Below are 26,180 nucleotides of genomic sequence, written 5' to 3' on the forward strand. Positions count from 1 at the left end.
GAGAAACACTTTAGTGCCTAAGGAGTTCAGGCTTGTGGGAAGGCAGACATACACAGGAAGGGAAGCATCATTTACGGATGTTATGTGGCCTTGGTACTGTGCTGAGCCTTTCACATCATTAGCCCAGGCAGTAAGTAATCACTACTGCACGTGGTTAAGTTCTGTAATGGTGAACGTAGCAGTGAGGATAGAAGGGGCTGTGACAAGGCTGGGAAGGGTGCATCTAACTGCTCCGGAGGAGGCCGGAGGAGGCCGCAGGATGGTACAGGCGAGGGCAGCTTTGTTTGTTGGTTGGTTTTGGGCCACGCCGCGTGCCATGTGGGATCTTAGCTCCCCGACCAGGGATCGAACCCGCATCCCCTGCATTGGAAGCGCAAAGTCTTAACCTCTGGACCACCAGGGAAGTCCAGCTAGGGCAGGTTTTGAAGGATGAGCATACATTGGGCAAGTCAGTGATGAGAGGGAGGGGGAGGGGGAGAGGAGGGCATCAGGCAGATGGGACAGAAGACATAGGGGCTCAGAAGCATGAAAGTGAACTCTGTTCAGAAGATTCCAAGAGCTGGGTGTGGTGCCCTCTTGCACAAAGCCTGTCCCGACCTCACCAGGTACCTTCATCTCGCTTTTTATTCTGAAGACACGCTGTGCCTTCCAGGAGAGTAGCTCCTAGCCTTCAGCTTTACAATTTGAATTTTCTTACCGTCTGTCCCACAGCATAGAAATCTCCTGAGGACATTCGGTGTCTCCACTCCCCAGGATGGTGCCTCAGTAAATATTTGTTCAAGGAGTGAAAGGCATCCTCTGAGAAGGGGGCTAAGAGAAATAGACACTTAGGTGGGAGTGGCTGCCATCCGCAAGGCTTTAGTGCTTTGAGGTCCGTCACTGTGCTTCTTTTTTCTTTTCTTTCTTTCTTTCTATTTATTTATTTATTTGTGGCTGCATTGTGTCTTCGTTGCTGCGCGCAGGCTTTCTCTAGTTGCGGCGAGCGGGGGCTACTACTTCGTTGCGGTTCACGGGCTTCTCATTGCGGTGGCTTCTCGTTGCGGAGCACCAGCTCTAGGCGCATGAGCTTCGGTAGTTGCAGCACGTGGGCTCAGTAGCTGTGGCGCGTGGGCTTCAGTAGTTGTGGTGCACGGGCTTAGTTGTTCTATGGCATGTGGGATATTCCCGGACCAGGGATTGAACCCATGTCCCCTGCATTGGCAGGCGGATTCTTAACCCCTGTGCTTCCAGGGAAGTCCCTGTCACCGTGTTTCATGGGTTGGTAGTGTGTTCCATTGTTTTGCTGAGCTGTGATCCATTGTATGGATAAACCACGTCTTATTTACTTGCTTAACTGGTAATGGACATTTGGATGGTTTTCAGCTTCCATGTGAATTTAAATTTACTACTTTTATTCCTGATCCAAAGCACAGATTAGAAATAAGTCCCGTTTTCCTTGTCACTTTATCCCTATCCCAGCATCCCATTTGGGGGACACGAATTTCCATAGCAAGAGTTTAGAGGAAAACTGGGGCAACTGCCCCGACCCCTCCCTGGCCACAGGGGCTCAGTGACACTAGCGCAGCGAATGTTTTGAATTTGATGCAGGAGGTTGATCAAATTCACCACTCTGACTTTGGGAAAAGAGAAAGTCTTCTGGAGCTAAAATTGGAGGCCAGGGACATAAATTATTGATTTCTGTCTTCTTGCTTCGTTTGCCTTCCACCATCCAGAAAATGTGAAGACTTCGATGTTGACAGACTGATGGATCCATTTCTTTTCCTTCAATTACTTATCTCCCCACTGATTTCATTAACCCACTTTTGGCAATTCTCCAGACTTCATTCACGAACTCTTTCCGTAATGTCTGCTGTGGTGGTCGGGGTGGGGGCGTGCTAGCTCCTGGGGGGACTGTGTGAGCCCCCAGACACCACACCTGCCTCATGGAGCTCTGCTCCGGGGAAGCTTTGTCAGCATCTGCTCTGCTTGGCATTAAAGGGCAGCTGATCTTATAGCTCTAAGTAGCATTTCTTCTGCATATTTGAGCCTTGAAATTTCATCCGAATTTAATCATGGTGAGTCTGCTATAGCAAATACGGTCTACTTCCAACTTGAGTGGGTTTGACCAGAAGCAGAGTATTCAGTCTCAGGTATTCAGAGCAGCCTTGCATGAAGGGGAAAACACCTTTGATCCACTGAAGCTTTCCTCTGGATCTTAAGCCAAAGCCTAGATTGTGGCAATAGCTGCTGTTGGCCTGAGTGTCTGGGGGTGAGTTCCCTCTCCTCTTTGAGGCTGCCTGGAAAACTCAGAGGTGGTGAAAATCCTTCCAGCCTTTCCCACAGGCTATACTCAGGATCAGAGGTGAGGTCCTCTCCTACCTTATTTGTGGCCCAGCCTCACAGAAGTCATGTCAGTGTCAGAAGACCCGCTCTACACCCCGACAGCGCTCAGGCTGGCACCAACATTGCATCAGCAGACCTGGGCCCCGACATCTTGCTCTGTTCCCTGGGTGAGGGGAGAGCCCCTTTTTCCTGCAGGCTGGAACTCCCCTCGGCCTCATTCACTCCTTCATTCAAACAGTGCCAGGACATGTGCAGTTCTATCACGTGTGGACTGAGAGGTGACTCTGCTTAGGTTTTGTCTTCTGTAGGGCCAGGAGTTTGCTTTGTGTTTTTAAACAACTATGAGACATAATTCACATGCCATAAAGTTCACCCATTTTAAGTGTACAATCAGTGGCTTGTAATATATTGTAATATACGCAGGGTTGTGCAACCATCACCACCACTATCTACTTTTAGAACATTTTCATCACCTCAGAAAGAAACCCCTTACCCATGGGCATTTCCCATCCCCCCCTGCCCTCTGGCCCTGGGCAATCACTAGGCTACTTTTTGTCTCTAGATTTGCCTATTTTGGTCATTTTGTATAAACAGAATCATACAATGTGTGGTCTTCTTTAACTGGTTTCTTTTACTTAGTGTAATGTTTTTGAAGTTCATCCATGTTGTAGCATGTATCAGTAATTCATTCTTTTTTGTGGCTGAATAATATTCCACTGTGGGGCTATCCATGGGTCAGTTTTTTGTTTATCCATGTGTCAGTTGATAGACTTTGGGGCTGTTTCCATCTTTTAGCTATTATGAATAATGCTGCTGTAAACGTTCGTGTACAGGGTTTTGTGAGGACTTATTGTTTTCATTTCTTTTGGGTAGACACCTATGAGTGTTCATTTCTGGGTCATACATATGACAGATCTGTTTAATATCTGAGGAACTAGAGCTAGGTGTTTTTCATTCACTTCTTTCTCCAAGTTTCCTCTGAGGAAGCATAATACTTTGCATAAACGTCTCAGATTTTCAAATCCAATACCCTTTGGTATTCAGACCTATATCAAAATGTTGTTATAGAATTAATGCAGGAGAATTTGATCTGTGAGATACCACAGGAAAGGAATGAAGAAGTGACTGTCAGAAGGGTTGTTGGTTCAACTCATATAGCGGCGATTTTATTGGGTTTTATCAGGGAACCAAGGCTGTGTCCCTTTCAACCTAGAGTATTCTTGGACTGGAAGTGCTGTGCCGGTTAGCTGGCCCTGTACCGCCCGCGGAACAGTACAAATGGTTTGCTGCGTGTGTGCAGCAGTTTGTGCTTTTTCTTAACAGTTTTCGGGCACTAGCTTTTTTGAGTCCAGGCGTTGTATTTCCAGAGCTCTCCACTCTGCCAGGATTTGCTTTCTTAGAAACCAAGAAGGAAGTCGTGTGAAGAGCGTTATCTGAAACCAAAAAGTACTTGCTTTTAGTACTGAATCCATTTTTTTTTGTTCTGTCATTTGAGTCTGTATTTACTCATCTCTAAGAATTAAATTACCGGTAGAATGAAGCTTAGATCAAGGACTAAGGAGTAAATCTCCCGGCGGTAAACCACTGGCTAACGAATACTTCTTTCCTTGGGAAGGAACAGTTGAAATGGTACCCGACGTTTTGTAAGAACGTACTTTTTCCCATATTCCTCAATACTAAGTTATTTCTCACTGTGTACAGAGCAGGGACAGAGATGTAAAGAACATAATCGTGAAAAAAGGTAACCAGTGGATTATATATTTATAAGTCATTTTAAAATTTTTTGGTATTTCAAGTCAGTTGTCTTATTTTTCACCCTCAATAGTTTTGTGAGGTAGGCTGATGGAAATAATAAAGAGGAAACTGAGACTCAGAGAAGGTACAGGACCAGTTTAGTGACCAAACTAAACAAGTCATAGAACTTCCCTAAGCCTCCATTTCCTTATCTGTAACATGGGTACACTAATAAATCAGAGAGCAATATCAAGCAATATATGTTAACATACACAAGTAATCTGAAAAATATAGTGTAAAAATTTGAGCTTTTTTTTTTTAACTTAAATATATTACCAGAGTGGTAAATACTCTTGGTTGAATAATTAGAATATACAGGGAAGCATAAAGAAGAAAAGTATTATTGCCCATTATCTCTCTAACCCAGGGGTCCCCAACCCCCGGGCCACGGACCAGTATTGGTCATGGCCTGTTAGGAACTGGGCCGCACATCAGGAGGCAAGTGGCGGGCAAGCAAAGCTTCATCTGTATTTACAGCCGCTGCCCATCGCTCACATTACCACCTGAGCTCCATCTCCTGTCACCATTATAGTGAGTTGTTGTATAATTGTATACAATTATACAATAGTTGTATAATTGTATAATTATTGTATAGTTGTATAATTATTTCATCATATATTACAATACAATAAATACAGTATTTCTGTTATACAATATAATAATAGAAATTACAATAAATGTAATGTGCTTGAATCATCCCGAAACCATCCCCCCCCCAAATCCATGGAAAAATTGTCTTCCACAAAACCAGTCCCTGGTGCCAAAAGAGTTGGGGATCGCTGCTCTAACCCGAAACATCTTCCGAGTGTGTTAAATTTTGAAAAGAAATTTGTTACTATCTAGTGAAGCTGGAGGATGTCACGTCAGAATGATGCAGCAATTCCAGTCCTCATTAGTGCACTATCTATAATAGAGAAAAAAAGTGGAAATACTCTAAATGTCCATCAGTATGGTAATAGATTAATTTTTGGTGTGGCCATACAAAAGAATACTCTTCCAAAATTAAAACGACTAAACTAGATGCATAAAATTTCAAAAATTTAGTGTTGAGTGTAGAAAGGAAATCCCAAAAGGATTCGAATATTATTTACACACATCTTTACAACATAAAAAGTATATGTTGTTTGTGAATACATATACAGTAAAAGAACAAAAACATTGAAGGAAACTCACCAATTTCAAGCTCAAATAGCAGAAGTGGCTTCAATATCTACATATTTTATTTCCTAAAAAAATGAAGTAAACGTGATTAGATATCATTGTGGTAAAATGTTTTGTGTATTTTAAATATTTTTGATATTAAAAAAAAAGTTTGACTTACCAACCAACTACTTCCTAAGCATAGAGATGCACTGGGGTTTGTTTTTTTTTTTTTGGCTTTAAGATTTGGCTCATATGGTGCGTGTTTTTGTTGACTTTGTATATTGTAAACCTCTTTTTGTCACTAAATATATTTCCTCATTGTTCTTCCTGGCTCTCCCAAGACTTTCTGTTCCAATTGAATTATTTTCTCAGAGAAATTTTTAGAAGAAGTAAATGCTGGGGCTTCCTGTTAATATCTTATAATTATTTATTACTTATTCATTTGTAATTGTTCATAATTATTTCTAGTTCGTTTATGATATATTTGTTCTCTGACACTGGAGGAGCTCATAACCTAAAAGCAGAGGCAAAATTAAAGTCTGGTTTAGTCAACACACAAAGAATCCATTAGGAGTTAGGAACTCCTCAAAGTTTGGGAATTCACATTGTAGCTTTTATATACTATTACGAAAAATACCAATTAAACAAGTGCCTGGCTTGGAAAGGATTCTCTCGTCCCTGTTTCCAGACCTCAGGCATTGGCTGCTGTTCACAGCTCCCTTCATTTTCCCCGTGCCCTGGGCCTCCCTTCATTTTCCCCGTGCCCTGGGCCTCCCTTCATTTTCCCCGTGCCCTGGGCCTCCCTTCATTTTCCCTGTGTCCTGGGCCTCCCTTCAGTGCGTCTGTGTCTCAGGCCTCCCCTCAGTGTCCTTGTGTTCTAGGCTGTTGGTCCCTCAGCAGAAAGTGGTCCAGGGGCCTCGTGAGGCTTTGGCGTCCTCTCTGTTCCTGCGGAATTCTTGTTCTGGGTTCTTGAGATGCACCGTTGAAGAAGACAGCCTAAAATTCCCTGCCTTGCTATGGCTTCCATTCCCTAATCACACATTGGTAAGGAATCCCTTTTAAAAACATGAGGTACTTTTCCTGTCTGCTTTTCTTTTTTCTCCTGCAGAAACCCTCCCATAGGTAGATTGGTACAACATCAGAGAATCCTTCTGGTCTTTGAATGGGAAAAATAAGGCCCAGCAAGTGGCTTCTGCATCCACCTTGGTTTCCCTCATTCCCATCTGAGATTATGTTGGCTCGAATGTAGTTCTAAGGTACAGCTTCCTGATTTCCTGCGGATCTTTAACCAGTGATTGGGGAAGGCTGTAATGCACAGTAATATTTTACTCCCTCTAAGAGAGTAAATGTCAGGTGGGCGGGAACACAAGGGACAAGGGGAAGAAAGAATGCTCAGAGCTTTGTCCCTCCCGTCGGAGGGATCGAGCTGGTCGCTGACTCTGTAGGTACCAGTTTTTCATCTGTTAAATGAGTGGTTAGTGTATTGATCTCTACAGTTCATTTCTTCTCTGTTTATTGGTATTTAATATATGATTATAGTATGAATTAATGGAGCGGGGAAAGATCTTCCAATAAACGCCTTGGATACAGCTCGTTAAATATTTGGAAATAAACCCATTTAGATTCTCGTGGAGCACCATAGCCAAAAAATAAATGTCAGATCTAAGAGTTAAGAATATATAAAATTCATCATGGAAAAAGGAGATGAAATAAGTGAATGTGTACCAGTTTTCTTCAGGACAAGAATTAAGGGTAGAAGGAAGGCCTTTCTAAGCCTAAACTTTCTGAAAGAAATCACAGCTTTTACTCCATAATAATTTAAGGCTTTAATGAGCTAAAAATACTGGAAAAATTGGTCACTCTAAATGGAATAGTTAAGATGTTACTCTATTTAATATATGAAGAGCTCGTGCAAATCAATATACAAGAGATAAGCGGGCAGTAGATAAAATAGACAAGTCGTGACAGAAAGCAGTAGTTTAATAAATGTTAAAAAAAAATCCACTGCACTTATTACCCCCAAAATGCAGATTAAAACAGAGACACAACTTTTACTGTATGAAATGTTAATCGGGTTTTTGTTGCTTTTAGATGAGAATTCTTATTGCCGACAAACGTGGTAGAATGTGTGTTTTTGTAAATTGCTGGTAAGAACATAAATAGCTATAAACTTTTTGGAAATCAATTTGGCAAAAGTCACTAGATGCCTTGAAATGTTTGTTCCTTGAACCCAGAAATCCTGCATGTGGGAATTTATTCCAAAGATATTACCCAAAATTAAGGGGGAAAAAAAGGGCTTTATACCCTGAATTGTTAATTGTTGCATTACTTATTATTATTTTTTAAAAATAAATTTATTTATTTATTTATTTATTTATGGCTGTGTTGGGTTTTTGTTGCTGTGCACGGGCTTTCTCTAGTTGTGGCGAGTGGGGGCTACTCTTCATTGCAGTGTGCGGACTTCTCATTGCGGTGGCTTCTCTTGTGGCATAGCACGGGCTCTAGGCTTGTGGGCTCAGTAGTTGTGGCACGCGGGCTCAGTAGTTGTGGCTTGCGGGCTCTAGAGCGCAGGCTCAGTAGTTGTGGCGCATGCGCTTAGTTGCTCTGCGACATGTGGGATCTTCCCAGACCAGGGATCGAACCCATGTACCCTGCATTGGTAGGTGGATTCTTAACTACTGAGCCACCAGGGAAGTTCCTTGCGTTACTTGTTATTAAAAAGACAAAAGAAGCCTAAATAATACAACGATGAGGCAATAAGATAACAATTATGATATGTCCAGTGTAACTACTAGAGTATTTATATTGGGATAAGGACATTGAAAATGATCTCACTAAAGGTTAAGAAAAGGTCATGTAAAATTGATTTAACAGAAGATAGCAACTATATTTGAAAACGAAAAGCCTCTGCAATGGTTATTTATTTATTTATTTATTTATTTTTGGCTGTGTTGGGTCTTCGTTGCTGCGCGCGGCCTTTCTCTAGTTGCAGCGAGCGGGGGCTACTCTTCATTGCGGTGCCCAGGCTTCTCATTGCGGTGGCTTCTCTTGTTGAAGAGCATGGGCTCTAGGCACACGGTAGTTGTGGCTCACGGGCTTAGCTGCTCCTTAGCATGTGGAATCTTCCTGGACCAAGGCTCAAACCCGTGTCCCCTGCATTGGCAGGCGGATTCTTAACCACTGCACCACCAGGGAAGTCCCTGCAATGGTTTTATCTAGCAAAGAAAAAAAAAAAACAAAAAACAAAATAACCAGTGCCTTCACTGAAGACTAGAAGAAAATAAACCAAAGTGTCAGTGGCCGTATAGGTGGTAAAATTTCTACATTTTAGACTACAAAATTTTTATAATGAATGTGAATTACTGTTATAATGGGGGAAGTTACCTTTAAGAAAATTCATGACTTTGGTTCACTAAGTGACTTACTCTATGAGAGTAATTTCCTTTACTTTTACCAGATTTTATTTGAATAGAAGATTCTTTGTTTAAAGAAAAGTCAACTCTGTTCCCCAACCAACATCTGAACTCCCCTACGGGGGTTTAAGTAGGTAATTTGCTTTCATTTTAGTTATTTTCATGTCAGTTTGATATATTGCCTCATGCAATTTCATGAGGTAGAAGAGGATTCTCTGCTTGGTTACAGGATGTAACGGTTTAGAATGAAATCGTGTGGGTTTATCTGCATGGCTTCTGTAGGGAGAGTAAATTGTTGGGTCATCTGCTCTGTCCTTATTATAATGGGAAAGAAACCTAGGACTTTCTCAGTTCATGTTATCCCTTTGTACATTGGTTTTGACAATTCAGGGTTATTGGTGTGGAGACTAAATTAGGTCGTCTAGAAATTTGGATTCAATCAACATGTATTAAGCATCTATTTATTCTGTAAGAAGTGGAAGGGGTTGGAGGTTCATCCCGGGCCTGGAAATAATCACTCAGTAAATGGTTTAGTTTATTGGGCATGATACTCACCCACATAAAACACAGAGAGGGGCTCTGTAAGAATCCCCTGTGCTTTCTTTCAGAAGTCTAATGCAATGGTATATAAATAGAGCTGTAACAATAAATATGAATCAGTGAATTTTTGACTTCATGGATGAATGGGTAGCTTGGTGGACAGACGACCTAATGAATGAATAAAGTTGTCAGTGGATTAATGAATGTTTGCATGAATCCCAGAATACCTGTTCCAGATTCTACTTAACAGAAATTGGAAGGAACATCACTGCTTTCACCAAGCATCCTCTATTCCTGAGCTTTGTGACTCAGGAAAGTAGAAAAAGAACAGGAGAGAGAGAGAAGGCCCTGTTTTGTGTTTCATCACTGCTGTTCTTAATGAAACTTTTCGAGGAATAGCCAGTCCATAATGACCCCAAAAGCATCGTTCATAGCTGAGTACTTCAATATTCTGTGATCGTATTTCAGATCTATCTAGAAACAAGGATACTGTAAGTCAACTTATTTTGGGCGCCCACAGCCAGCAATTCTGTCTTCAATAAATGATTCATGTCAGGAAAGCATTTAAGTGCATTTGTTTTCTAATAAGTCTCTCTTCGGGTCCATTATGCATGAATCAAGTCGGGGCATTGGCATCCCTTTATGAAAATCAAAAAAATGAAAGATTTGAAATCTAGTCTTATCGATCTCCCACTGTCCCCTACCCTCCTTACCAGAACATGAGGTTGGGCAACAGCAGGGTCTCCAAGAACTCAAGGGTCAAAGGCACTTAACGAGCAGTGAGGACAATGGAGAGGGACCCACCGGAGAGAAAAGAGCCTGGTTACTGGTGTCTGTGATGCAGAAGAAAAAGAAAGATCACTTGCTGGAGCTTCCCCGGTGGCGCAGTGGTTAAGAATCTGCCTGCCAATGCAGGGGACATGGGTTCGAGCCCTGGTCTGGGAAGATCCCACATGCCGCAGAGCAACTAAGCCTGTGCACCACAACTACTGAGCCTGCGCTCTAGAGCCCGCGAGCCACAACTACTGAGCCCGTGTGCCACAACTACTGAGCTTGTGCTCTAGAGCCTGCGAGCCACAACTACTGAAGCCCGCACACCTAGAGCCCATGCTCCACAACAAGAGAAGCCACCGCAATGAGAAGCCCGCACACCGCAGTGAAGAGTAGCCCCCGCTCGCCACAACTACAGAAAGCCCATGCACAGCAACAAAGACCCAATGCAGCCAAAAATAAATTAAAAAAAAAAAAAAAAGATCACTTGCTGTCCCCGCCCAAATTAGCTCCTCTGAGCAGACCCTCAGGGAACCACCCCACCTACAGTGAACTCTTGATCATGACAGAGCCAGCAGGGTGCTTCCTCCAAACTCTACTCCCTGGTAAGTACCCCAGGGTACTAAGGCCATGTTAGTTTCCATGAATCAGAGCATTCTAGTTGAGGACATCTGGACAAGTGGCCCCGTTTTCCATTTTCTGAGCCATAGAATTGAGAGTGGTTACAGGTGCCTAAGCGTCCGCCCAGCAGAGCCTTTGTACATTCTTTTCTTACCTCACTGACCTCTCCCACCACCCTTGTGGGGTCGGTGTATCTGGCAGAGCCTCCCACTGACAGCTGAGGAAGCTGAGATTTCTAGAGGCCAAGTAACCAAGGTGATACGGACACACAGATAGATGATCAATAGTCAAACCCAGCCCCCAACTCAATACTGGTGCCTCCGCTTCTGCATCTATTTCTTCAACCACTAGTAGAGTCACGATTTCTGGGTTCCCAAGGAGGGCCGTAGTCCAGTTGACACGTCCCAGTGCAAAATCAGTTCCCAGTCATAATGCCTCCTGACTTGTATTTGCACCAGTTAGCTGCTATATAGAGCTTCCCATGTCCACGTGGTTTTGTGACATGCTCTTCAAGCTTTGGTTACTGTCAACTTCACATCTGCTTTCTGAGATGGCCTGTCTCTGATGCTTGGAGCCCCCCCAAGACCTGGCAGTTTGGCCATTCGTCCAAGGGTGGTGACCTCTGCTGGTTACGTGCCCTGATCACGTGGCCACAGGCAGTGTGTCGTCCTCTGCACAATGGTGAGAGTCATCGCTCCTGATGGAGCTGGCGACCCAGACAGACTAGGTGGGCTAGGCCGGAAGGAGTGGAGAGATTTGGGCGATCTTCTCAACTTTACTGGAAAACGATGCCGGAGGATGTGCTTGGCTGATTCTGTTTGGTGGTATCCCCACGGTGTCCTGGCTTGGCCATTCACAGACCACGTGCAGTTGTTTGTCCCTAGGGGAGCCTGCTTAAAGGTTAGAGCTCCTCAATACTGAAATGGTTAGGGTTGTACCCCTTCCCCCAATGGGTACTGAAAACGAAAATATTGAATTACAAAATAAGTTTAAGGAAATTTCCAACAATGTTTTGAATTTTGCCATAAGTCTTAATTTTAAAGGCTTTTTATTATTATTGGTTTTCGGTTTATTTTGAAATATTAAAGAGCAGCTTTTATGAAAAAAAATTAGGTGCTGTGATTTGCTGGGGACCCAAGCACATGTCTGTCTGCACTGGTAACCGGCCCCGGCTCCACACTACTCAGAAGTCTGCCCACTCCAGTCTGCTCCCTTGGTGATGCAGACACACCTTTTATCTGCTTATCCTTTACATATAACATCTGGCGAGAATTGTGTCCTCAGCTCCTTATTGTAAGGCTCTGTGAGGTCAGGGAAATACTGGTATATTCACAGGGCACCAAACTGGTGAGGGTCTGGGTCTTGTCAATACCAGTTTTTATTTCTCCTCCATGAAGTCAGAACAAGGTTCATATTTATTGTATTATGTTCAGCTCTTTTCCTTTTTTAAAATTTATTTTGTTGAAGTATAGTTGATCTACAATGAAGTGTTGATTTCTGCTGTATGGCAGCAAAGTGATCCAGTTATACATATATATACATTCTTTTTCATATTCTTTTCCATTATGGTTTATCACAGGATATTGAATAGAGTTCCCTGTGCTATACAGTAGGACCTTGTTGTTTATCCATCCTATATATAATAGTTGGCATCTGCTAACCCCGAACTCCCAATCCATCCCTCCCCTACCCACCACCCTCCTTGGCAACCACAAGTCTGTTCTCTATGTCTGTGAGTCTGTTTCTGTTTCATAGATAAGTTCATTTGTGTCATATTTTAGATTCCACATGTAAATGATATCGTGTGGTATTTGTCTTTCTCTTTCTGACTGACTTCGCTTAGTATGATCATCTCTAGGTCCATCCATGTTGCTGCAAATGGCATTATTTCATTCCTTTTTATGGCTGAATAGTATTCCATTGTATATATGTACCACATCTTCTTTGTTCATTCATCTGTCGATGGACATTTAGGTAGTTTCCATGTCGTGGCTATTGTAAATAGCGCTGCTATGAACATGGGGGTGCATGTATATTTTCAAATTATAGTTTTCTCCGAATATATGCCCAGGAGTGGGATTGCAGGATCATATAGCAACTCTATTTTTAGTGTTTTGTGGCACCTCCATACTGTTTTCTTCAACTCATTTCTTTAATATAATTTATATGGGAACTAACAGGTATTACCCATCATTATAAAGAGGGCCTCAGAACAGATGACTGTGAACTGCCTTCCTTTAGGTTGGGAATGGAGACATAATCCCTTCATTAAAGCTTGTGACTGGACTTCGGGGCGGTCTTACAAGTCACGTTTGGCTCAGAGGCATCCTGGATTGTGCGGATGTCCGAGAAAACGTGTTCCGATGAGGAAAATCTTATGAAAACAAACAAAAGAAGTGGATCATGGGAGCCACAGGCGGAAAGTTTAGTAAAAAAAAGATGGTAGCTGGTTTTGGGGCGGGGCACGTGGGAGAAGCAGCTGCGGGAGGGGCATGCCACAGGCAGTCTGGGAGCCCCGGTGGACACTGGTACCCAGGACTGCCCTCCTGAGGCCTCAGCTGGCTGCTGCATCTAATCAGCACAACACCCCCGGGGACCGGATTATTACCTCCATTAAACAGATGCAGAAACTGAGGCTCAGAGAAGACAAGTTCCTTGCCCAGGGTCACACAGTAGGTAGATGGGCTTGACACCAGTGGCCACCTGCCGAGGTTCCCCTTAGGTGGCGTGCCTTGGCCACGCGGCTTTGTCACGGCCCACGTGGGAAGGAGAGAGGTGGGCAGTGTGAAGAGACCGCTGTCCTGACCATGTTGCCTTGGTGACGGTAGGACTGGAGTAGGAGGTGGTTTCTATACTGAATAAAGCTCTCTTTTTTGTTGCGGGTGCCAGCTGGTGATGCATGTACCTCACGCCTGCTCCTGGAGGCCCGAGCTGGTCGCAGGCCATCTCCCTGCTTGGATGGGAGGGGAGGGGAGGGGAGGGGAGGGGAGAGCGGCCCCTTCCTCTTCCTCAGCCGCCATATATTTTCAGCCTTCACAGGTGTGGGACTGAGTTGATGGCCATGCCACGTGGCAGCAATAATGATGTGAAGATCATAACAATCTCCATGCAACCTCCATCAGTCTTCCATTTTTGAAAAGGTTTCAAGATTAATTGGAATAGACTCATTTAAAGCAGAAATGTGTCTGCTTCCCCACTTGGAAGATTAATTTTCCTTATTTCATTTCAGTTTTGGGTTTCATGATTTCATGATATTCGAGTTTTATCAGGACTTCATAAAATTTTTTGGAAACTTCCAGAGATCGAGCATAATTTAAAAATATATTTTCCACTGAGTATCTTATAAAATAGTTCACTCACTCTTGGTTGTTGGAAATGCAGCTAGGCACCAGCTCGCTCCGACTGCACCAACTCTGTGAGGTTAGAGCCCTCCGATCCCAGGGACCGTGGGAGAGCTGGATTGGGGTTTGGGGATGGCAGACCTTCTACCTGGAAGGAGGGCATGACTGGGTCTCTGCAGGACTGACTGGTGGGGCAGTGGCTCAGAAACTCACGATCACCCCAACAGTCAGACAGAGAACCATGAGGTGAAATATGGAACCAAGTTCATGAAATAAGGCCATGTTCCTGTGGAGTCTAGCTGCCGTGGGCTTCCTGTCTTAAAAGCAGCCTAACCTGAGCTTAGTTTACTCTCTATTTGACTTTTGCATGTTCCCTGGTCTCACTAAACCTCAGTTTCCTCATCTGTAAAATGGGGATAACAATACCTTCCGTAGTAGGTTTCTGTGACAGTTAATGAGACAGTGTGCATGTAAAACATTCAGTGGACTTATTCTGCTGCACTGGGTACCATTCAGAAGACCTGATGTTTAACTCTAGATATTTTAATCTTGTAGCTGTCAGAGCTACAAAAGGCCTTAGAGAATACCTCATTTAATTTCCTTTATCTTTGTTTTTTCTTATGACAGAAAAAGTTACCTGGGTTATCCATCTGGGTTTACCTGATCCTGGTTTCCTTGGATTAGATTTAAAACTCTTTAGAATTTCTTTTTCTTTATAAGCTGCTCAGAAGCAACTGTTAAACATAAACTTAGAAACCTCAGTTTTCTATAGACTTATATTTTTATTATCCTAAAATTAGATTTTGGAGAGAGACTGAGTGAGGGTTATTTATTATCGGATGTAATGAAATAGTTGAGTATGATTTATGACTTCTTTGGAGTTTTCGTTTTAATGGACTTCATGTATGGTACAGGGGTATTAGACAAAGGACTGTTCCATCAAATTTTTTTTTTTTTTTTTAATTTTTTATTTTTATTTTATTTATTTATGGCTATGTTGGGTCTTCATTTCTGTGCGAGGGCTTTCTCGAGTTGTGGCAAGCGGGGGCCACTCTTCATCACGGTGCGCGGGCCTCTCACTATCGCGGCCTCTCTTGTTGAGGAGCACAGGCTCCAGACGCGCAGGCTCCGTAATTGTGGCTCACGGGCCTAGTTGCTCCGCGGCATGTGGGATCTTCCCAGACCAGGGCTCGAACCCGTGTCCCCTGCATTGGCAGGCAGATTCTCAACCACTGCGCCACCAGGGAAGCCCCCCATCAAATTTTAAAATAAGCTAACTTTATAGAGGCTTCTGCCAACCCATTAGACAATGATGATTTTTTAATTGAGGAATATTTTAGTAAGAGATGGTCCCAGAGACAGTTAAATTCAGTCTAGAACACTTTCTCTCATGTTTTGTTTTGGGCCTTGGGCCAGTATAACTCCCGGGAATCCAAAACTAAATTTATCCATGTTTCTCAGGAGGAAGTGCTAAGTGGCTGCCTCGGGCTGCCACAAGTTCGTTGCTGCCCTCTTGGAGATTTTTGCTAAATTTATTTAACCTGAAGTAGAATTCGAGATCTGAAAGTTGGGCCGCCGGAACACCCCGCCGCTCATTTCACCTGGGACGGCACCCGCAGCCCTTTCCTGCAAGGCACCTTTGTGCCTGGGCACTCTCTGCCTTACAGACCAACAGCATTGGTCCAGAGACAAAGTCCACCAGCCAGCGCTACTTGAGGTGTGCGCCCACGCACATAAAGATAACTACTGGTAGTGTTTTTTAGAGTTGTGATTATTCTCTCTCTATATAATTCGGTGACCTTTATCTCCCAATATCATAACGAAAATGTTTCCATCTTCCTACAAACCTTAATTATAGCGATACTTTCTTCATTCGATTTTGTGGGTTTCCCATAATTCACTTGATGGTTTCCTCATGTCAGAAAGGTAAGTGGTTTCTAATTTTGGGTGCTTATAAATAATACTGGTTGAATATCTTGGTGCAGAGAGAATTTTCTAAAAGCTAGTTTTATCCTTGAGAGAGATGGTCAGAGGTTGGCCTACGAAATCAAGTGGTGTGAAGATGTTGAGGTCTTTCTGTGTATGCCACGTTGCTTTCTAAAAAGATTGTGTGGTTGCTCTCACTGTGAGAATGGGTCCGTTTTACCCCAGCTCTTTTAAAATGGCGTATTATCAGTTTTAGTTTGCAATATAAAAAGTAGTATTGTTTCAGTTAGCATTTGTTAGATATCTTTTCTGTTTTGTGAACACTATTCTGGTGTTTGGGATTCAAAGAGCCTAAATAATGGGTTGTATAGATTTCAGTGATGGTTCTAAATTGATCATGGGCATTATCTTAGCAATTCCACTTGGAGTGATTTCTTTGGAAGGAAGCTTTGGCTTCTTCTAAAACCCTGACCTGGAAAAAAACAAACCAAAAAAACCCCCACCAAAACCTTTAAAAACAAGCTAGTGAAAGAGTTCATCCCATTTCAGGTTTAGTCTCTTCCTGAGTGTGTCTGAAGTTCACGCTTATTTAATAGTTGCAGAATATTGACTAGGGCAGAAGACCGAAGTCTTAACTCAGGTCCTCCCGTTTGTTCTCTAATTTGATGCTTTACGTTGAAGCTGCATCTTTAGAGAAGGATGCACCTTGAATTCTCTCATGGGGGTATTCTGAGCTGCTTTTATTTGTTTATGTTTCCGCTGACGGCGGCCGGGTGGCATACGATGCCATCTGCGTTCCCACCCCTCACCCTGCAAGAGTCCCGGGGAGCAAAGCTCCACCGGTGTGTGCACGCCAGCTTCTCTGCATCTGCCCAGTTTCAGGGTAGAAATCTGCATGGGAAACACAAGGCTAATGAAAGCATCCTGCTGGCTGGCACTTTCCCTTATTCCAAAGTCCACTTTGTCATCTCCATGCTTTGCCAAGGCTATTACCTAGTTAAAAGGGTACCGTCCCTGTGAGTTTTGGTGAACACATCACTTCCCATTTCAGAGTCACTAGCAGTAAAGGACAGATTAGAATGGAAACAAATGGGGGAGGAAATGTTTTAACACACTTCAAGGTAAATTAAAGAAAACATCAGGATCTATCAATAGAGAGGGAGTGAGAAGGAAAACTGATTTATATCTCATTGGCTTTCCCAGGGATGCCAAAGTAATACATCTTAGCTGCTCCTTCTTTGCTTCTTTCTTTTCTTGAAATGAGAGAAAAATTCTCCCATTATTGTGTGCTCCCTGTGTTCCAGGCATTGTGTTAAGTGTTTCAGATGCTTTATTATACGTGAGCCTTGCAGCAACCTTGTGTTGGCGGTCTTGTTCTGGTTTTGCAGAGGAGGAAGCTGGGGGCTGTGGAAGTTCAGTAACGGATGGAGCTAGGCAGTGGCTGAGCCTGGATTTCTAGCCAGAACTGCCTGATTCGAATGTTCCTGCAATGACCCTTACCCTCTAGCATCTGGCCTGTATCACCCTCACCATCAGCTGTGCTTGGATTCAAGGTGGTCTCAGGTTGCCTTCACGTTGCAGAATTTCTCTTGTCTGTTGCTGATGGGCTGGATTTCCACCTTTCTGCTCACCTGACAGGGCGAGCCCACCCCGTGGTCCTTCCTCCTCAAGTTTGCAAGCAGCCTGCAGGGACCACCTTCCTCATCCCGTGTGCTCCATCCTCTGACCACATCTAACCAATGGCAGGGATGCTGGGAAACCTGTCCATCCAGCTCTGTGCCCAGGAAGGGGGAGGATCTCATTCTCATTATAGAAAAGAACAATAAAACACGGGGAAGAAAAAAGAAACCACCTGTAATCCTTCCACCAAAAATTAGAGGAAAAGGCAAGAATTTTAAAATGTTTTCTCTCTACCTGTTTTTATCACTGGTCAGATCTTTACACCATCTTTCCTCAGTATGGTACCAAATTGGCAGATCACCACATTAGAGAGAAAGCTTGCCTTTAGTCAAGAAGGGTAGGATGGTCCCCCCAAACTTCTATCTGGAATAAACTTAAGACATGCAACACATATTCACCCACTAGACACCCCCCCCTAAAAAATTTAGCCTGTCTCTCTTTTAATAATCAGTTAAATTGTTTAATAAACTCACAGCACTTCTTACCCTATTCTTCATCATGCATTTCCTTTGCTATTCTTGTGGGTTTTGCTCTTGAATATAAATTTGAGAATCAACTAAAGTTTTGCAAAAAACAATAGCCTCCTTGGAATTTTGATTGCAATCTATTAGCCCTTTTTGTAGATAAAGAATCTGAGATTCAGAAAAGTTAATTTACCTGAGGATACACGACCAGTAAGAGGTATAACAGAGCTTCAAACCCGGACAGTTGAACTCCAAGCCCACACCAGTCTAGGAAGGGGATCTGGGGCAGAACCAAGCCAGCCGAGGCCCGCCTGTCTGTGACCCACCTCGTGACTCCTAAACGTCACCAACGTTGTGTTAGACCCCTGGTTCATGCAGTACTAGCGAGGGTTTTAGTAAAGGGCATGCTGGTCCCTGGACTTATACAAGGAAAAAAAGAAAATCTTACTTTCTCTTCATCATGCCCTACTTCTGACAGGAAACCGAGGAAGGCAGCATTCAATCCCCTGCATTTCCCGTATCAGCTGACTTCCATTTCTTAGTGTTAAATCAGCAAAGCAAAGGATTTGTCAAATACTTTCCAAACACTAGGTCCCAGAAACCTAGTGAAGAATCACACTTCTCCTGGCCCAGATTGTCTGGAAGCTTTTAGAGGCTAATCCAAGGACAAATGAATACAGCACGTGAATATTCCACCTCAAACTATAGCTGCTGCTGAATCGTCACCGACGTACGTCACTTCTATTCATGTAGCTCCTGAAAGTCAAGTGCGTGGAGGTGAGCTGCCAGCTTAATGTCTGTGCCTTCGAGAGAGACTGGGTGTGTTGAAACTAAGTGAAGAGTTTGACAACTTGGAGGTGTCCCAGGGCAGTGCTTTCTGAAAAAGATTGAAGAAGGGCTGCTTCAGCCCCTGCAGCGTCCTGGCTTTGTGCTAGAGAGCTCGGACGTCAGACTGAATCTTTTTAAGCACTTTTTAAATAAATAATTAATTAATTATGGCTGTGTTGGGTCTTCGTTGCTGCGCGCGGGCTTTCTCTAGTTGTGGCGAGCGGGGGCTGCTCTTTGTTGCGGTACGCGGGCTTCTCATTGCCGTGGCTTCTGTTGTTGCGGAGCATGGGCTGTAGGCGAGCGGCCTTCAGTAGTTGTGGCACGCGGGCTTTAGTAGTTGTGGCGCACGGGCTTAGTTGCTCCGTGGCATGTGGGATCTTCCCGGACCAGGGCTCGAACCTGTGTCCCCTGCATTGGCAGGCGGATTCTTAACGATTGCGCCACCGGGGAAGCCCCGTCAGACCGAATCTTAAGGTCAGTTACTGACGGTGGCAGCCTCAGGCAAATCGCCCAACCTATGGGGCATCTCAGTTTCTTACTCCGAAAAATGGGATAATAATAATACTCATGGGATTTATCTGAGGCTTAAAATGAGATCATATATGTGATACTGTCGTACAGATTTTTTGGGGGGGAGTGTTATCCATAAAGGTTGTAATGACGTCTAGGATCTCTTCTCTATTACCGTTAGAAAGTTCGTCCTGCCGTTTGAGCTGCCCCTGAGGTCATTTGCAATGACGTTCTGCTTCTGGGAGAAGCTAGGCTGCTATACATCACGCTGTCAGCCTTAGTTTTTCTCCAGCAGAGTATTTGAACCTCCTGCCTTCAGGCTGTTCCTCAAAGGCTTAATTTGCCAAACTGGACAGTTATTTCATTATTCCATTCTGGGGTTGGAGACTGATGACAGGGCCATGAGTTTGGCTGCTGTGCATGTTTTGAGTTTCTGTTCAATTTTAGAACTCTTAAGCGTGCGCGCGTGTGTGTGTGTGTCTGTGTGTGTGTGTGTCAGGAGTGTGGTGGGGTGTTCCTCTTGCCTTCATAGTTGGTTATTTGTGTTTACTGATATCTCAAAGTTCATCCCTTGTTTCCCTTCGTTAAATCATTCCACAAACATATATGTATTTTTAATTAAGTTCCAACTCTGTGCCAGTGACTGCTTCAAGGCTTGGGGAGACAGGGATGATCTTCAGGATAGTCGTGTGCCCCGGAGAAGTGACAGTCCGGTGTGGGAAGGCGAACAGGCGAACAAGTAACACAGTAACGGCAGAGAGTGCCGCCTGGGCGCCCCCCTCCAAACACCACCCCAGGGGTGGCTCCCAGCCTCCCAAGGGCAGGCTTGCATTCGGGGAGGTCTTGCCAGAAGAAGTGCCATTTGGGCTGAGATCTGGAGATGACGAGTGGAGGGAGGTGTGGAGGGGTCGCTGGGGGCAGTAGGCCGGCAGGAGGGAAGGTCCAGAGATGCGGACTCTGGCCACCAGCCTCTCCTTAGCGGTGAGGCCTGTGGAACCCTGACCAAGTTGCTTAACCTCTGTGGACCTCATTCCCTCCTCTGTAATAACAGTGCCCGCCTCGCAGGCATTAGGGCAGTTAAAGGAACTATTCTTTTTAAAGGACTGAGACTGTGCCGGACCTTAAGGAAGCGCTATATAAATGCTTGCTGGAGTTCCCTGGCGGTCCAGTGGTTAGGACTCCGTGCTGAGGGCCTGGCTTCAGTCCTTGCTTGCGGAGCTAAGATCCCACAAGCTGCATGGCTTGGCCAAAAAAAAAAAAAAAAGTTTTTGAAATAAAAATAAATCAACGAATGTACAACGTGTTTAAATTTTTTTAATTTTTGGCCACTTGGCTTGCGGGGACCTTAGTTTCCTGACCAGGGATCAAACCCGTGCCCCTTGCAGTGAAAGCTTGGAGTCCTAACCACTGGACCACCAGGGAATTCCTTGTAGAATGTGTTTAATTTCGAGAGTATATTTTTCTTCTAAGAGTTTTTTTCCCCTGCCTATAAGAGCAGATAATATTTTTTCTCACATTTGACATGGGTGTGTGTTTCAGGCGTATTCCTGAGTGCCGGCCTTCCTCCCCTCTGTACGTAGTCTGCGGCAGGCGTTTGTTGTTTGGTGGAGGAGCTCCCACCCAGCATGGACCTCATCGCGCTGCTGAAGTCTCAGTTCCTGTGCCATCTCATCTTCTGTTACGTATTTATCGCCTCGGGGCTCATCATCAACACCATTCAGCTCTTCACTCTCCTCCTCTGGCCAATTAACAAGCAACTCTTCCGGAAGATCAACTGCCGGCTCTCCTACTGCATCTCCAGCCGTAAGAGACTTTCTCCTGTTTCTCTATTTGCATCTTCACTGCCAGTGTGTGTGTGTGTCACAAGTAGGACTTCTTACATGGGTTCACTAAGGCTTTAGTGTGTGCTAAGATTCTTTGGTTTGTTTCTGTTTGTTGTAGGTTTGAAATGTCTATTTTGTCCTCACTCTTAAAGAATTATTTTTTGAATGAGTAGTGCCAATAGCACAAAATTCAACAGCCACAGAGGGGTATCCTGTGAAAAGCAAATAAGCATTCTGTTTCTGTTTCTTTAGTTTTCCTCCTCGGAAACAACCAGCATTAGTGATTTCTTAGGTACCCTTATAGAAGTAGCATATATATACACACATATATAGAAAGACATATACACACATACAAAGACATATGTATGTATGGCTCTTATGTTTGTACATGTATGCAGGTAAGTCTGTATATGTATAGATACATAAGACATATACGTATTTTTAAAAACTGAATGGTGATATAATATATTGTTGTCTTCCTTGCTTCTTTTCTTTAAATTTTTGAGATAATTGATGCACATGCAATTGTAAGAAATAATACAGAGAGATCCCATATACCCTTCAGCCAGTTTTCCCCAGTGGTGACCTCTTGCATGACTACAGTGTTATACCCCAATAAGAAAACTGACATTGACACAATCCACCAACCTTTTTCAGATTTCTCCAGTTTTATATACATTCATTTGTGTGCGTGTGTCTGTGTGTGTGTGTGATTATACTAGACTATTTTAAACATGACTAATTCAACTGGCCTGAATTTCAAAAATGAAAATGATACAAGATGAATCTGAGTATTGGGATGTCTAGAGATGAGTTTGGTATTGATTGACCAGAAATCTGTACCTATTCTCAACAGCACAGAATGCAGTGCACGTCATTACCAATTACATATAGGAGTGTGAATATATTTTTAAAAATGAGCTCTTTCAAATTAAGCAATTTAAAAATCTCAGCTACCTTAGATTATGCCAAGAGTCCAAAATTATGGATATCTTTTTGAAACCCTTAAAATGAAGCGATCAGATTTAAATTTGAATTAAAATAATACAAGCTGTATACAGTTATCCAAATGGATTACTACTGATTCAATGAGTTGTTTTTGAAACTTCAAAGTACGATCCTGTGAGGAACAAATGATAAAAACATGCTTATTCGTAATTTCTATCACCAGCTCAGAACTGGCAGATATGTCTGATACTATTTCTCATGTGGTTTGTGTGCTAGACCTACTATGTCTTGGATTGTAGTGTTTTACATAAATGTCTTGAGAATGTTCATAAGATCATAAAGTCACAGTTACAAAAAAATGTATCTTTAATCCATGTATCTGTGGCCTATTGGGTGCAGCCACTCGTTCAACGCAATCGTGGGTAATGCAACTTTCCTTGTCATACATTTTACCATAACATTGTTTCTAGTATTTAGACATCTTCCATGGTATAGAAAAGGAAACAATCTTTCAGCGCAGGGCAGAAGCAGTAGGAGATGGCCAGAACCTGGTTGTAGCTGTTTGAGGAGAAAAGAGTTTGTTTAGTCAAGAGAAGGAGATAATAGCCTGAGACTTACTTTATGATTTTAAGTGTCTTTTTACACTTAAGTGTCTATTTAAAGAAAACTTAAATTTAACAAAGCAATGCTGCTTGCACTTTTCATCAAAACCTGCACTTGTATGATTTGTACACACCTATGGAGATTCCCAATCTGTCAGTTTGCAATCTGAAATCATGTGTATTTGCCCTGTCATAACCCCTATTTAAATCTCAGACAGGTGGTTAAGCACTGACTTTCTCATTTGGAGTCCAGAAATAAGAGACAGGATTTGGGACGAGAGTCCCTAAGAGTACTCTCTTTCGCTTTTGGTAGATGGTGACGACATACCAAGGTTACAGCAAGGCCAAGTCAATATTCTTCTAAGGGCACCGTAGCCTATGTGCCTCTGGTGGAAATTAAGATGGGGAACAGATTCAGAAAGCAAGGTGGATTTTTCAACATGACTAATTAATTAAATTATTTAGAATGGTTCCAAATGAAACATAACCATCCAAGCCACTGGCATTTCCCCACCCAGGGTGAAATGGAGGGCAGGCAGGCAAATTTCACAAAAGATTCAGAAGCACATCTATCCAGGCACATCCTATCTCGGGACGTCCCACAGTGCCGTGTGCCTGCTGCCCCGGACGAAAGCTTCCAGGGGCTTGGGCTGAGCAGAAGCAGAAGCGACCTGAAGAGGGAAGGGAGGGCTTCTCTCTGGAGGAGAAGGGGAAGGCAGTGCATCCTGGGTTTGGCTGTGGCGCTCACTGTGTTGAGGAAAGCTCCCCCATGCCTCCCCCGGCTTCTCCATTTCTGGTATCCCAGCATGTGTTAGATACAAAGCTGTTCTCCTCTCTCTCTCTTTGAACTTGTCCTCTGTAGTTAATAGATTTCCTTATACCCTGAGTGTTTCACAGCAACAACCAAAGACATGTAAGAGACAATGATCAACTAACTGAGCTGTTGATCATCAGAGGCTGCAGTGCGTGGGCTACTGAACAGCTTGGAATAAGAGATGGTCAGACCCCTTCTGTTTGCTTTCACTCTCTTCCTCTTCCCTCTGAGTTAAGATAAAAGCTCTTCATGGGGTTTAATGAATCACTCTAAAGCTTAGAAAATCAGTAGCATTCATCATTTGCAGCTGATTTTTAAGAAAAAAATTGTTTCCTAGAGACTTGGATCCCCTCCATCACCTGCTTACATTTTACTAATAGAGCCGTGTCGTCACCCTTTTTAAAAAAATGTTAAGAGCTTGCTGTTGCACCAGGTGAGTCCAAAGTAGTCACCAGCCCTGGAGTGTAAAAGGCCACTCTGATGTAAATGACAAATAGAGACGGTTTCCAGCTTGACACACACAGCAGAGAATCTTAGTCTGGTGGCCAGGACCACCATCAGGAATAACAATTTGAAAGTTTATTCGATCTAGGTGGCTGACTTTGGGAGGGTTGTTTTATTTCCTTTTCGCCTAGCTTTGTAGGCCCAGGAGGCTAAGACAGGCTGGCTTAGCATGCTGAATGAGGAAGGGGGGATGGAGCGAGCTTTTGCAAGGTGAGGAGAAGGAAGAAAGTTACGAGAAGCTGAGTAGAATTGTATTACCCTTCCCTCGCGCAGGATGTGTCCTTTAATCTCTTGGGAAAGGTGGCCAAGACCAGCTGCCTTGTTTTCCTTCCCCTCTGACACTGTGGGTTTTAAAAAGCAGAGAAGAATTTGGAGAATCTATTAATGGCAGAGTTTTTTTAAAAGGGGAGGGGGTGGGGAGGACTACACTGGACCTTAATGTTCTGTGCAGGACTGGTGACACAGAACCGCATGGAGACACCACTCCCAATCCACCCACCAGCCCTGGTGCCTTGCTTCCAAATTCCGTGCTGTTGCTAACCAGCTCCGTGCATTAAGCCTGCCACTTACTTTTTCTGAACCGTGATGCTCATGGATTCTCTGGCCGTCCAATCCACAGGTCCACTACCTAGTGGACCTCTAATGGGCAAGGCCATGTGGTGGCGAGGAGGGGTCAGATTCTGGAGTGCTGAGACGCGACATAGGACATCCTGCCCTCCTGTTTACAGGCTGTCCCCTTGGACAAGCCGCGCAAACCCTCTGAGTTCGGCATAGAGTAGCGGGACGGGTCACCATGACCGGTTGAAAAAGCAGGATGAGATGCTGTGTACAGAAGCGCCTTGTGAAGAGCTGTTGAAAGCACGTCAGATTTAGGATGAAAACGGGAATTTGTGTCTGTGGAGGGAAGGAGCATTGCGGGGGGTTGGGGGAAGGGATGGGAGGTGGGGGACAGGCAAGGGTGTCTTCCTATTATGGCAGTTAACCTGGTTAGGTAACTTTAAAAAATGAACTACGTTTGAATAAAGGAGAGGGAGTGGAATTGACCAAGATTCCAATATTTTTCTAATAAAGATTTTGGTTCTTTTTGGTTCTGCCCTTGGGAGATTTTTTTTTTTTTTAATTTTTATTTATTTATTTATGGCTGTGTTGGGTCTTCGTTTCTGTGCGAGGGCTTTCTCTAGTTGTGGCAAGCGCGGGCCTCTCACTATCGCGGCCTCTCCTGTTGCGGGAGCACAGGCTCCAGACGCGCAGGCTCAGTAGTTGTGGCTCACGGGCCTAGTTGCTCCGTGGCATGTGGCATCTTCCCAGACCAGGGCTCGAACCCGTGTCCCCTGCATTGGCAGGTAGACTCTCAACCACTGCGCCACCAGGGAAGCCCACCCTTGGAAGATATTTACTTCTCTTTTCAGCACCTCTCTTCCGTGTCCCCCCGCCCTGACTTGAAGGTTATTGGCTACTTTATTTGTAGTAGGTAGTGGTGGAGCACGAACGGAGAAGCAAGCTTTAGTTCACCACCTATAATACCGCCCACGGGTCCTCCCTTGAAACAGATGTCAATTTTCCTGCTGTGACAATAACGGACCCCAGGATGTAGAAGTCCCTTCCGAGTTGTGACCCACGGGCGCGCTCAGTAGCGTGACTGACAGACGCCCTCCCCGGAGCCCCAGTGGGAACCGGATTTCACTGAAGATGCTTCCTCGTCCCTTTTGTCCTTGGGGCACCGCCCTGCTCCCCGCAACTGGGACCACACCATCGATCTGATTCTTCTGGGCTACAGGCTGGTCCCTGGGGCCGTTTGGCCAGGTGTGCTTTAATACAAGGCCATCTCCCATAGTGTGAATTTGGCTGTTCTTGTGCATTTCTTTCTTTTGTCTCACTCGAAATTGAAGAACGCTTCTCCTACCGTAGCCCCTCCTGAAGCAGGATGAGAATTGTTTCTTAAAGGTCCTGATATGAGTTCCCGATTCTTGGCACGTATTAGTTTCCTTTCTTTGAGATTAGCTGGTGCGGGTGTGGCAGGGGAGACTGCAGCTGTTGCGAGGCAGTAGGACAGGGGCCAGGAGCCCTGGATGGGCGACAGAGAGCAGGAGGGGCGAGGTGGGCATCAGGTGTCCTCAGTGCCTCCCCGCCCAGAGT

General features: G+C 44.1%; 1 protein-coding gene across 2 annotated transcripts in view; it reads left to right on the plus strand.

Annotated features, from left to right (window-relative positions):
* Positions 1-26,180, plus strand: part of AGPAT4 (1-acylglycerol-3-phosphate O-acyltransferase 4) — a 110,910-nt gene that overhangs the window by 14,625 nt on the left and 70,105 nt on the right. For both annotated transcript variants that reach the window (XM_059940868.1, XM_059940867.1), the window contains exon 2: positions 20,893-21,156. In XM_059940868.1, coding sequence (XP_059796851.1) covers positions 20,979-21,156 — 178 coding nt within the window. In that variant the 5' untranslated portion in view covers positions 20,893-20,978. The remainder of the gene's footprint in view (positions 1-20,892; positions 21,157-26,180) is intronic.

Source organism: Balaenoptera ricei, chromosome 12 (genome assembly GCF_028023285.1).
Source record: "Balaenoptera ricei isolate mBalRic1 chromosome 12, mBalRic1.hap2, whole genome shotgun sequence".
NCBI lineage: Eukaryota > Metazoa > Chordata > Mammalia > Artiodactyla > Balaenopteridae > Balaenoptera > Balaenoptera ricei.